General features: G+C 42.7%; 1 protein-coding gene across 1 annotated transcript in view; it reads left to right on the forward strand.

Moving 5' to 3' along the window:
* Nucleotides 1–11,232, forward strand: part of LOC138857456 (uncharacterized) — a 33,866-nt gene extending 22,634 nt beyond the window's left edge. Inside the window, exon 3 of the mRNA XM_070110108.1 lies at nucleotides 11,185–11,232. Coding sequence (XP_069966209.1) covers nucleotides 11,185–11,217 — 33 coding nt within the window. The 3' untranslated portion in view covers nucleotides 11,218–11,232. The remainder of the gene's footprint in view (nucleotides 1–11,184) is intronic.
* Nucleotides 11,233–11,273: the final 41 nt, after the last annotated feature.

Below are 11,273 nucleotides of genomic sequence, written 5' to 3' on the forward strand. Positions count from 1 at the left end.
AAGATTAACAGCAACTATGACAGGCATGCCGTCGCTTGACAAAACTGTCGTCGGCAGCCGCAATCACCAAGCGATGTTAATAATTTGCGGTTTTTTCTTGCTGCAGCAAAAACAAACTGCTGCAAAATAATAACATGAAGAAATTATCGCGCAACAACAGCAGGCACCAATAAATTCCATTTAAAATCCACTTAAGTGCACGAAATCACCAAACAACACATACCGACAACCAACACCAAAAGCAACTCCAACAACAGCAACAGTTGCACTCGCGACAATAGTTTAAAAAAAAATTTGAAATATGCAGACATTCTTAGAGTAAGTAATGCGGCATTCGGGCGTGCAGCAAGCTCGGTGGAGGGAGGCAAATTGCAGCTACGTGATTTATGCCATTTGACTAAACAATTTTTGTAGCATTCGGCACAGAAGTCCAAGTAGTGCTCGCAGGTCAACGCTACTCCCACCAATTACCACCACAGTAGCAGCTGAGCAAGCGAAGTCGACAAGCTAAGTGCCGCCACGATTAGCGCATCTACTTGTGCGAATAAAATATATTGCCGAGCCGTTTATTGGAAGTACCATATTTCATGGGTGGCATGCGATTGTGTGACAGTTGTAGGAGCAAATTTCAAAATGCGAAAGCTACAAAGAATTGTTGAATTTTTCCACTGATTCTCTGAACTTGGCACAAACAGTGTTACTAAATTGTATCGACTGCACGCTGCCATGCTTTGAGACATTTTATCCATAGTTTTCGTTCGGATTTCATTCGTATGGCTGGTACACGCGTGTAATTCTCAAACAGTTTATAAAAGTATATGCAAACATAAAATTAAAACCTGTCTTACTGCGCTACTCACTTCGTTTCTTTGCAATTCTTTTCGAAAGCTCTGTAGATGCACATAGAATATCAAAGCGTACTTTACACCCACAATTCAATTGTTTTATATTAGTATAAAGTGTGTGGGCCACCCTTTGATAACAATGCTACAGCGCGCCAGTGAAGCCAAAAATTTAACTGAATCATAACATAAGCAGAAAGCCTAAGGCTCACGTCTATGCCATATATTCAAACGATATTTCTCATTATAATAATGTGCTACTTAAGCGGTCCTATACCAACAGTGACCATGCGTAGACAGTTTTTCTATAACTTAAGCGTTTATAACTGTTATATACTTGAATGCGAAATTTACTGCTTTTTGCCTTAAATTGATTAAGTTTGTCATGCTTTAAGGATTTTTTCCCAAGAGCGATTGCAATTGTTGTTATTGCAATCGTATTCCTCTAAGCCATGACTTTTATTAGTGTTTCATTGCAATTTATTGGCCAAGCAATGAGACTACCGATGCGTCGCAGCACTCGAATTTCTCTCATTGGTCTCATAATATGGCGCGATGCTTTTATTACCGCGCAACATGCGACAGCCTGCGCAATAGAAACAAACAACTACTAACTGCTGCAACAACGTGCAACTAATGCTGTCACGGCACGGAAGTTGTCGCAGCAGCGTGCATTGCACAGACACTGATGCTGTGACTATTGCGTGTTTATTGACTTTGCGCGCTCGCTCTTTGCTGCGTCGGCAACGGCGAGAGTGCCATCGCATGTTGGTTGTCTTTGTGTTAGTGGTGAACGCATTGGCTTGTTAGCCTGAGGTGTAGTACACCGTCAATGCGCTGATGCGCTGCTGGCAGCTGCCACAATAGAATGAAACAGCAACAACTGTGGCAGGCGAGTATAACAGCCTTTTTGCGCTGACCAATCTAACTCGAAATCAATGCGCGGCGCGCATGCAAAGCTTCACACTCGCTCATTGCTAGGCTGCTGGCTGTTTGCTGTATTTCTCATGCATGCAACTGCCCTTCGCTGCGACGAACGCGCTATTCGTTTGTCTAGCCTGGACTGCTGCTATTGCTGTGCGTCACAGTTGCGCTGTTTGGAAAAGTGTGCTCGCGGAAATACATTGCGCACGCATAGTGCCGCTACACAAATAAATCTTATAGCCTGCGGGCAACATTCTGTGGTGAGTTTACGGTTCATCAATAGTGGTGAGTTTGCGTGCCGTGGAGCGAAAGATGCGTAGCGGTCTCGGCGCCACAACTTGTGCTGCCGGTGCTGCCTAAAGGCGGGCGCGCTCTTCACGCAGCATCTAATTTCTTCACACCCGCCAACGTTCAACGTACGCACTGCGCCAGCGCTGATTCTATGGTAGACTACAAGCGCTTTCGCGACTCGAACGCTTGGTTAGTTGTGCGCGCACCTCAAACGCGTGCAGTACGCTGCTTAAATTGTGTTCCGCTGAAGTTTTTGAACAGTACAAAATTCTAAACGCGCTTTTTATTTACATTTGTTATAAGGAATTTCTAGCAACAATTGTTTGTCAGTGTAGCGCATAGCGTATATTTGTAAAGAACTCCGTACACGTATTGCTTGAGTTTCAGTTTAGGCTGTGGGCACAGTATAAACACAATTAGTTTTTGGCAGCGTTATATGTGGGTGGCGGAAGTCGATAAAGCACCGAGATACTGTGGCGAAGCTTTGTGCATTTGAATGGTGATTTACCGTTCGTTTGCGACGACAATCGTAAGTACTCACAATATTTTTAAATTAATACTATTGCGTTACTTATAATTTGCGTAACTGCTTCGCACTCACCGCTCTTTATTTATATGCCATAAATTCTATCGATATGTTTATTATATATATTAGCACTTTTCTTATCTCTCTTTGCAATAATTTCTGAACAGCGGCTGACGTCAACGTGTCTCCTTATACGCAAACTTTTATTATTACTCATATGTGCTTGCGTTCAATCAACGCTGTGGCAAAAAACATGTTGGTGCTGCAGTGGAAAATTATTGCGTGCGTCTTTACAGCAAATCTACTTTTCCACTGTCTTTTATTACGGCATGCTTTCGTTTCCTCATTACTGTATTCTATGTTACTGCGTTCGTTTTTGTTTTCGTTTTGACGTTCTTGTTTTTCACGACAACCTTCCAGCAATTTTTCATTTTCCAGTTTTGCTCTCTTGTTGTAATCAGTTTTCTGCATCTACAATTTGCACAATGTTTTGCTTTTAGTTCTGCAGGCCGCTCCAGACGAACGGACTAGCTAGCTGGCCAGCTAGTCACTCTGTCAGTTTAGTTAACCAGCCATTCAGTCTTGTGTTCAGTCTACCAGTCAGCCTGTCCACTCTACACAGTGCAGCACACTCCAACTGCCAATAAACTCCTGCCATGCAGCTGAGTGGCTCTACTGCATCATTTCGTAGGCAACGCCGTCCCTAACGTCTGCTCCATCGCGTTTGTCTGTCTGTGGTTCGCGTTGTTGTGATGCCGCTGCTGTTTGTTTGTTTCCTTCCATTCATCATTATTCGTTGTATATTTTCTTGTTATCTTTCGGCTGACTGCTTCGAGCATTTCCGAGATATTAATGTTCCTCTGATGGCGCGATTAGAGATCCACAATAATTGCAAACATTGCTTTTTGGTTTGCTGGCGCTGTTGTTTGTGGCAAGGAAGTATAAAATATGTACAAATATATACTCTTATATACCGAAAAGAATAAACTACTAATTTTATAATCGACGAGTCTTGTTGTGTGAAAAGATGTGCAAAAATATGCAAATTGTCGCGGCCTTTGCGGTGCTTGGATTTCAGTTTTTAAACATACCACTGACCAATATTTGCATATATGGCTATCGATTTGCAAGAGTAACGAAGTTAGCAAAGAGTTCGCTTAAAGACGAGATTCTTTCACATTGGTGTAAGAAACCGTTTAGTGCACTTAGGGTGACTCTATCCCATCCAATATTTCCCTTGCAATCCTGCACTTATTATTTAACCCAGCATGCACTTATACCATTTTCCGATTGTTACTTTATCACGAGATTAATGCTGTCGAGTAGATTATCTCATTAATATACCAGATTTAGCACGATTTCACCATACAAAAATGACACTTGTTAATCTGGTCACTGTAGAGATTTGCAGCTAATCTACTCGAAATCTCACTGTGCGTCACTGATTTAGCGCCATCTGTTTGTCAGTAGGGAAATTTATCACATTATCACAGCTGATTTGGACACTACAAGCTGTCAAAGTAAAACAAAAATTAAACAAAAAAATAAAATAAAAAGAAAAAATTAAAACAATAACAAATAAATAAGTGAAAATGGCCGAAAATAGTATAAAAATTGGAGAGTAATGTTGAGTCTAATCTAATAGAGTTGTGGCGAGAAAAAATGTCACAGCTTTGATCGGCTAATCAAAAGCAGCTGTTTTATAATTCTCCAACGGCAGTGAGCGCAGTCTACATTAGCGAATAGATTAAATTTAGCATCTAATATAATGTTCTCATCAAAAATTTGAAGTGATTAGATTACATTGGATACCAAGGAAAAAACCTGTAGAGGTCAAGTTTTATCTTTCTGAAGATACGGCTGCGGGTGCGCTTTATCATCTAAACGCATTGCAGCTACGCGGCACATCAGACCTAGATGCTTAAATTTTTAGCAGAGTGTGCTCGAGGTGTCGCTTGGTTCGATACTTCATCGCTACTTCCTTGGTGTGGTCTAAAACAGCGTTGAAAGAAATTACAAGTTTAAGCACCTCTAAAATATCTGGAGATTCAAAATATCTGAAGATTCAGATTTCCAATCGTCTATGCGCTCGTGTTTCTTTTCGGCATCCTATGCAACGATACAAGTTTATATGATGAAAGTAATCATTATAAAATAGGCTTAAATTTGCGAATTCTCATGGCAGCTCTATATAGTTCATCCGCTTTTCAACTGCATAGATTTCTTAAAGCGTATTATGAAGTCAAACGCATTTGAAGTTCAACCATTTCTAACTGATAACCTTTGCACCTCATTATTCCCACGGAAAAAAATCTGAAGTCAAAGAAAAGCAACTTCAACCTCTGACTTCTTGTATCGGGCCTATTTTGTATTTTGTGTTTTTTCTACTTTGTTTGTTTTGGTTTTCATCTTCCGCTTCGCGTTGCAATAAACTCATTGCATATCGCAATCGCGTTGGCATCGATGTGCGCCTAAATATGTAAATCATAAATAAATATTTTGCCTAACAAGGCAACGCGCTGCTAAATTACTGCTTGACGCGCACGCGTACTGCAGCAACATATTCACACGCTCGCACACGCACACACACTCCTACATACGTCGACAAGTAACAAAAGCGCGTAGTCACAGCAGCAGTTGGTGCCGTTTAGAGAATTACACGCTGCTGTAGGCTTAGCGGATCGGCGGCCTGATGGCTCGGTGGGTCGGCGGCGCGTCGCAAAATATGCATTTATGCCGATATCTGAAATATGATAAGTTGGTGGCTTCCGAGCAACAAAGTCCATTAATCACCATTGAAATTTATTGTCTACCAGCTTAGGCATAGGCAGTGGCAGAGGCCAAGGCGATTGTGGGCTGAGTGGCGTATTGTCATGCAGCGTTGTTGCTGTCGTCAGCGCAGTGGCAGTCGCCATAGAGCGACAGCAAAGGCACAAACCCATGCAGTGGTTGTGGCCGGCAGCATGTGGCGCATTCAGTTGCTAATAAAGGCGCTTATAAATAAACTTGTTGCATATTTATTTATTTATCGGATATACTGTGCTGTTGATTGTTGCTGTGGTTGGCTTGCTTTGCCACCGCAGGCGCTTGTTGTTGGCGGACGTACAACACTTCGCCAAAGAGCCATCATTAGGTGACACAATAACAATAAAAAACAAATCAAATTGCGCCGCGTATCGACAAGTGCTGTTAGCTACGCCCCAGAGGTGGCAAGTGACAAATAACAAGTGGCAAGTTGGTGGGCCGGCTGGCGGAATTAGTTGGTAATTAGCGACTTTAAAGGAATATTCATAAAAATTGATAGCAAGAAATGTGTGAAGCAGGTGACTGGCGATTGCAAGCCTGCGAGGCAATTAGTCAACTAGTGTGTCAACGACAAATTCGCAAAAGTGTGGAATTAATTTGTGGTTGCAACTAGCGCTTGCGAGGTAATGCAATGCAAGGCAAGTTAGTGCAGAGCGAGCGTGTGGCTGGAAGGCTAACTAAGCTTCGATTGTCACCAATTCAGTTGCACTCTTGCGTTCTGGGTCGAGTTAGTGTCGCATTTTTAATATATGCGACAAATATGTAAATTATGATTTGCGCATTACTTGAATATTGTGGCGCTGAGTTATGTGGTTGCGGCACGCGATGGGTGCTTGTACGCATGCGCAGTGCCAAAGAGCGAAGAGTTTAACGAATGTGGTTAGTAGCTAAATAATGGAGTGACAGTTGCCTGTGGCATATACAGATTTGACTATCAGTGAGTTATTATTTTAAGGCGGCTTGCTCTAGTCGAGGAAGCTCTACACTGAATTGTGCATAAATCATAAGTTTTGGCTGCAGCTGGCAATTATAGCAGTTAAGTTAATAAGTTACACCTACTACCAATCGTGAAGCGGCAGCGCGACGAGCGCCTGCGCAGTTAACACCTTTATTTTGATTGGACTGCCAACGCGCGCGCCTGCATGAGAACGAACATGGCTTACTGTAAAGCGCTGCGTAAATTTATTGCGTATGCGTGGTATATTGATAGCGATAGCACAGTTTTATTAGACGCGCTTACACGCGTTCTAGGAAAGCTAAGCGTCAGCGCCTAAATATTGCCTTATAAAATATGGCTGGAGGATATAAATACTTTGCACACTGCTTGATCTCATAAATCAAAACTATGCACCTTAAGTTTAGACTGCTGCCGAAAAGGCGTAAACACGCAAGCCCGTAGTTCTGCAATTGCAAATCTCAGCAAAAACAACAAACGCCTTTGTCGAAGCAGCCTTCGCAGCTGGAAAACTTCATGTGCTGTGCGCTTGAATGCTTCGCCTTAGCGTCACTGCGCACCTTTCCTACCAGCTGACGCGTTTGGGCAATCGGGTAGTTATTGTCTCATTGTTGCAACCGCTTAATGCCAGTTTCCTAAGTAGTTCCATATTTGGACGCGCTGCTTGCCACTACATAAATCATAGATGTGCGACAGCACACACCAACACATGCGCGCACACGCTTATAAGCCAATGTGTACGCACACATGCCAGCGGGCAGTCAACAAGATGTCAGTACGAATTTAACATTGCCTATTGGATGCTGCAGCTATGACTTGTGTGCCGCGCTCCGCAGAATTTCAACGCAGTGACTTCGTTGCCTACCACTTATATGTTTAATGCACGCTGACAAATCCGTGGGCGTGGGTATACTATATTCGTAAGTCGTCGTTTTTATGATTTTTGACAACTCGCCGCTTCTGCAATGGCCGCGGCTGTCGATCAGCGCTAACCATTGCCTTGCAGTTTGTTGCGCAGCAAAAGCAAATTGCAATTAATAAAATGAAATTGACGCAATCACGTTGGTCGCTTGCCATTTCCGTGAAGCGCGCGCACACACACACCTCCGAAATGGCCATCATGGTACACATTGTAGGCAACAAGCAGACGGTCAGCCGTCCATTCGCTTTGTGGCATGCAACAGCGACAGTAAAAATGCAACGCGCGCGGGTTATGCGGCAAGTAACAAATGGAAAATCTTAATAGAAAAGTTCACAATCAAACGAACAGCAAAAACTGACAGCAGTTCAACTACATGCCAAAATAAACCTGGACACAAACACATATATGGTTGTATGTCTGCCCAAGATTTACTAGAGGCACTGAGTGTTAGAGCGTAGGTCTGCAAAGACTAAATAGACAGCGGAATGGTGATTGAAGGTGTGTGACGGAGACGCGGGCAGTAGTTGTTGTGGGTTGCAGTCGGCCAGGTCGACGCCGAGTTGCGAATGCCACAAAATAAGTTGGCAACATTAATTTATGTGACACGACGTTATAATCCGACATAAATTATTGGTATGGACGATTAGAGCGCTACAATGACACACAACAATGGACTGGAAGCTCGCAGTAGTGCTGTGTGTGGTACTTGTGTGACACCGCAATGGATAAGCAGTTGTCATTTATACTCGTATGCACTCGCATGCGTTGGGGTATAAAAGTTGAAGGAGTGGCCGCAAAAAAGTGCAATGAATTGCCTGCAGATTAGAAGTGACTTATTAACAAAATATTTGACATGTGCGAGACGTCTTGGAAAAGCTGCGGCGTCTGCAGACTGTTGGTGAAAAATGGTGTCAGCCGCTGTAAGACGTTGTTAGGACAGCGCTGGAATTCTGTTTATGCTATGCACTTTTTACATAGAGATTGCGTTTTCAAAACTTGTATAGGAAAAAGGTTTCTGACGTTTCCATGTTATATCTAAAAGCGTATTTCTGAAAAACGTTTGGTCGCTTCGAGCCGGCATTAAAGTTATAAGTCTTCAAATATTCAGCTAACAAAAAAGCAAGTGCTGCAAATTATCGTTTACGCTGCGCCAATTAAATTTTACAGTTGAATTAATTCTTCAGGCAGTATTTTGTCCAGCATATAAATATCAACATTAATTTGTCGCGCTTTTATGAAATGCGAATTTTATCTCAATTCTAATTTCCTATGCAAATAAATTTCATGCTTTGCATTTGGCGCTACTGCAACACACGGCGCTGCTACAAATTGCCAACTTAAAATTGCAATGAAGCCAACTAAGCGCGCGATAAATCAATGCGTGCGCCACCGCTGCTGCGTTGCTGTCGGTTGTTGTGCGATAACGATCGCCACGAAAGATGAAATTACGCGCTCACGTGCGCTTATCTCACGGCTCAAATCGTAATGCAATAGTCGCAGGATAAGCAAACTAGTTCAAAAAAAATGGAGAAATGAGCTGGCGCGCATGGATTTGCTCGCAAGTTAACTTTGGCGACACCACTGCGGCGCTGAGATATGCGGCAGATAGAACAAACACGCTCGCGCGCTCTGCATTCGGCGCAGTTAATATCGCGTATGCCTTTTTCGTATTTTTTTTTACTTTCACAGTGTTATCAGAAACGCATTATTTGCGCATTGCGTTCACACACAACCCGCTTACAGTGAAAATCACATAGGTGGTTAGATTATAAAAGCATGATGCCAGACGCCATTCTACAATGCAAAGAATCAATTATGCAAGATTTTTCCCTGATGGTGGGTAATGGTCCCAAAGGAAAGCTGCCGGGAAGCCTAACAAATGAGCCGCGCTAAGCGGGCGAGCTTCGTTAATGCGTAATTAAAATAGTAATGTACATTTACGGTAGCTATCTTACTATTTATTGTGCTCGACTGGCCACAGCTACTTACTGCCGCCATTTCTTGTGCGTGCGCGCTTATCTCGTATGCCTCATTAGTTCCTTCGTTAAATGCGCTTTAATTTTGCATTATTAAGAATATCTGCCTAATTAATTTAATTAAATTTACTACCATGGCAGGCTATTTGTCAAAATGAGCGGCGCGTAATTAGCGCAATGGCAGCCGAGCGGATAACTGTAGGCCACTACCCCACTCACCCTTGGCGCGCCCCATTTTTTCTGCTGCTGAAGATGCGCACTGCATTTTAATGAGCTTTTTTCCAACGCGCCTTGCAAACCAAGCAAACGCTAGACTGTGCTGGAATACTTGTAGGTGATATTAAGTCACTGCAACCTCCAGCATCATGGTGAAGGCGCATTCACCAATATTTATTGCGCGCGCTGCCATATGTGCAGGAAAGCAATACCTAAGAAGCCAAAGCCGCTGTTCGCAGTTAGTTCACTGCGCGTATGTTGTGTTTTCCGTTTATACTGAATATCTGCACGTCGTTGAGAAGATTTATGCGGGCTTAGCGAGCGTTCGCAACGCGCTTGTGCGTACTCTAGGCGCTTAGAATGCAAGTGGAGCACTACGAGGGAATGCCATGAAATGGGCGTATGCATTAGCTACAAGCATGTCCATATTTGGCGTAGCGTAAGCCTTGAGGCTAAAGTGAGCTGGTAGAGCTTGGTGACTTGTGGACCGGAAGAGTGTTTGGGTTAGCGCAAGATAGTCAGCCGATGGTCATGACCGCCTGTTGTGTTGGCCACCACGCGAAATCATATTTTTCTGCAGAATTTATTAAAATCAAAGTTGAGCATTTATTCTACAACTCTTTCCATATATTTCCTACAATAACAACATGCATTAGCGACTGATTTGCGCCATATTTGTGAAATTATGGCATTTACGGCATATTCGTCAAGCAATTGAGTCGCTTGAGCGGCAATTTTTGTCTGCGGTTTTTTTTTGTTCAGCTTCCATATGCCTGTATGCTAGTTATAGATATAGCATAGGTAACATTAAAAAGTGAAGAGGTTAGAACTGCGTACCATAAATTCAGGGGTGAGCGGCAAATATATATATTTTCTTCAAACAACGCCAAATTTGAAGCTACGCTTTTTAAAAAATTTATGAAAAATGTATGAAAACGATCTCAAAAGTGGGTTGGTTCTCATAAATCGCTGGCTGATTCACACAACTGCACTTAAGTGAGCAAAATCGGCAATAAACTGGCTTTGATTTAATTTCTAAATTAGAAATTACAGAAAAAAAATAAATGAAAACAATCATCAAAATACAATTGCACTTGTCAAATCATGGCAATTGAAATTTTAATTGAAATGTTCGCTGTGAAATTCACTTGGCAACTCGCTGGCCATGGAGGTGCTCCACGCCACTATGAACTCCATTGCGGCGTTGTCGCACGCTCTGCGCGCCTTGGTAGGCGGTTGCGGACAGCCGTTCGCGTCGGCGATTAAGTGCGCGCAGACAGCTTGTAATTGTTTGTTCAAGTGAAAAAATGTGCCATTTTCGGCGGCTTCGATTACGCCTTTCTTGTAGTTAATTGCTTTTGGGTGTGCGCGCGAGCGGCGGGCGGGACCAATGGGTGGTGAGTAATTTGAAACTCGCAGCAATGTTACAACTGATTTGATTGCATTAACTGCTGTTAGGTGGTGGTAAATTGCCGTAGTTGCAAGTTAATTTGTCGCCAGAGATTGTGCATTGTTTACAAGGTGTAAAAGCTGTACTTTTGGTGCGTTTGTGCAACACGAAAATTGTTGTGCGCAAGTGGACTTGCCTTTTTTCAACTTTATACAACTTCATTTACTTTTGTATTTGCGTTATATTGACAATTCTTCTCTCTCTCTCATTCTCATTGCAGGTATGTTTGCAACCATTCATTTTCAGTTACATAAGATTAACGGTATAAGTCGCGCAGGAATTGCTATCAGTAGCATCAGTTGTAGCATAGCGCAATTGTTGCCAATCGAAAATCAAAAGACTTAAGCAACAAACTTGCACAGTGCC

The sequence above is a fragment of the Bactrocera oleae genome, chromosome 5 (assembly GCF_042242935.1).
Source record: "Bactrocera oleae isolate idBacOlea1 chromosome 5, idBacOlea1, whole genome shotgun sequence".
NCBI classification, from domain to species: domain Eukaryota; kingdom Metazoa; phylum Arthropoda; class Insecta; order Diptera; family Tephritidae; genus Bactrocera; species Bactrocera oleae.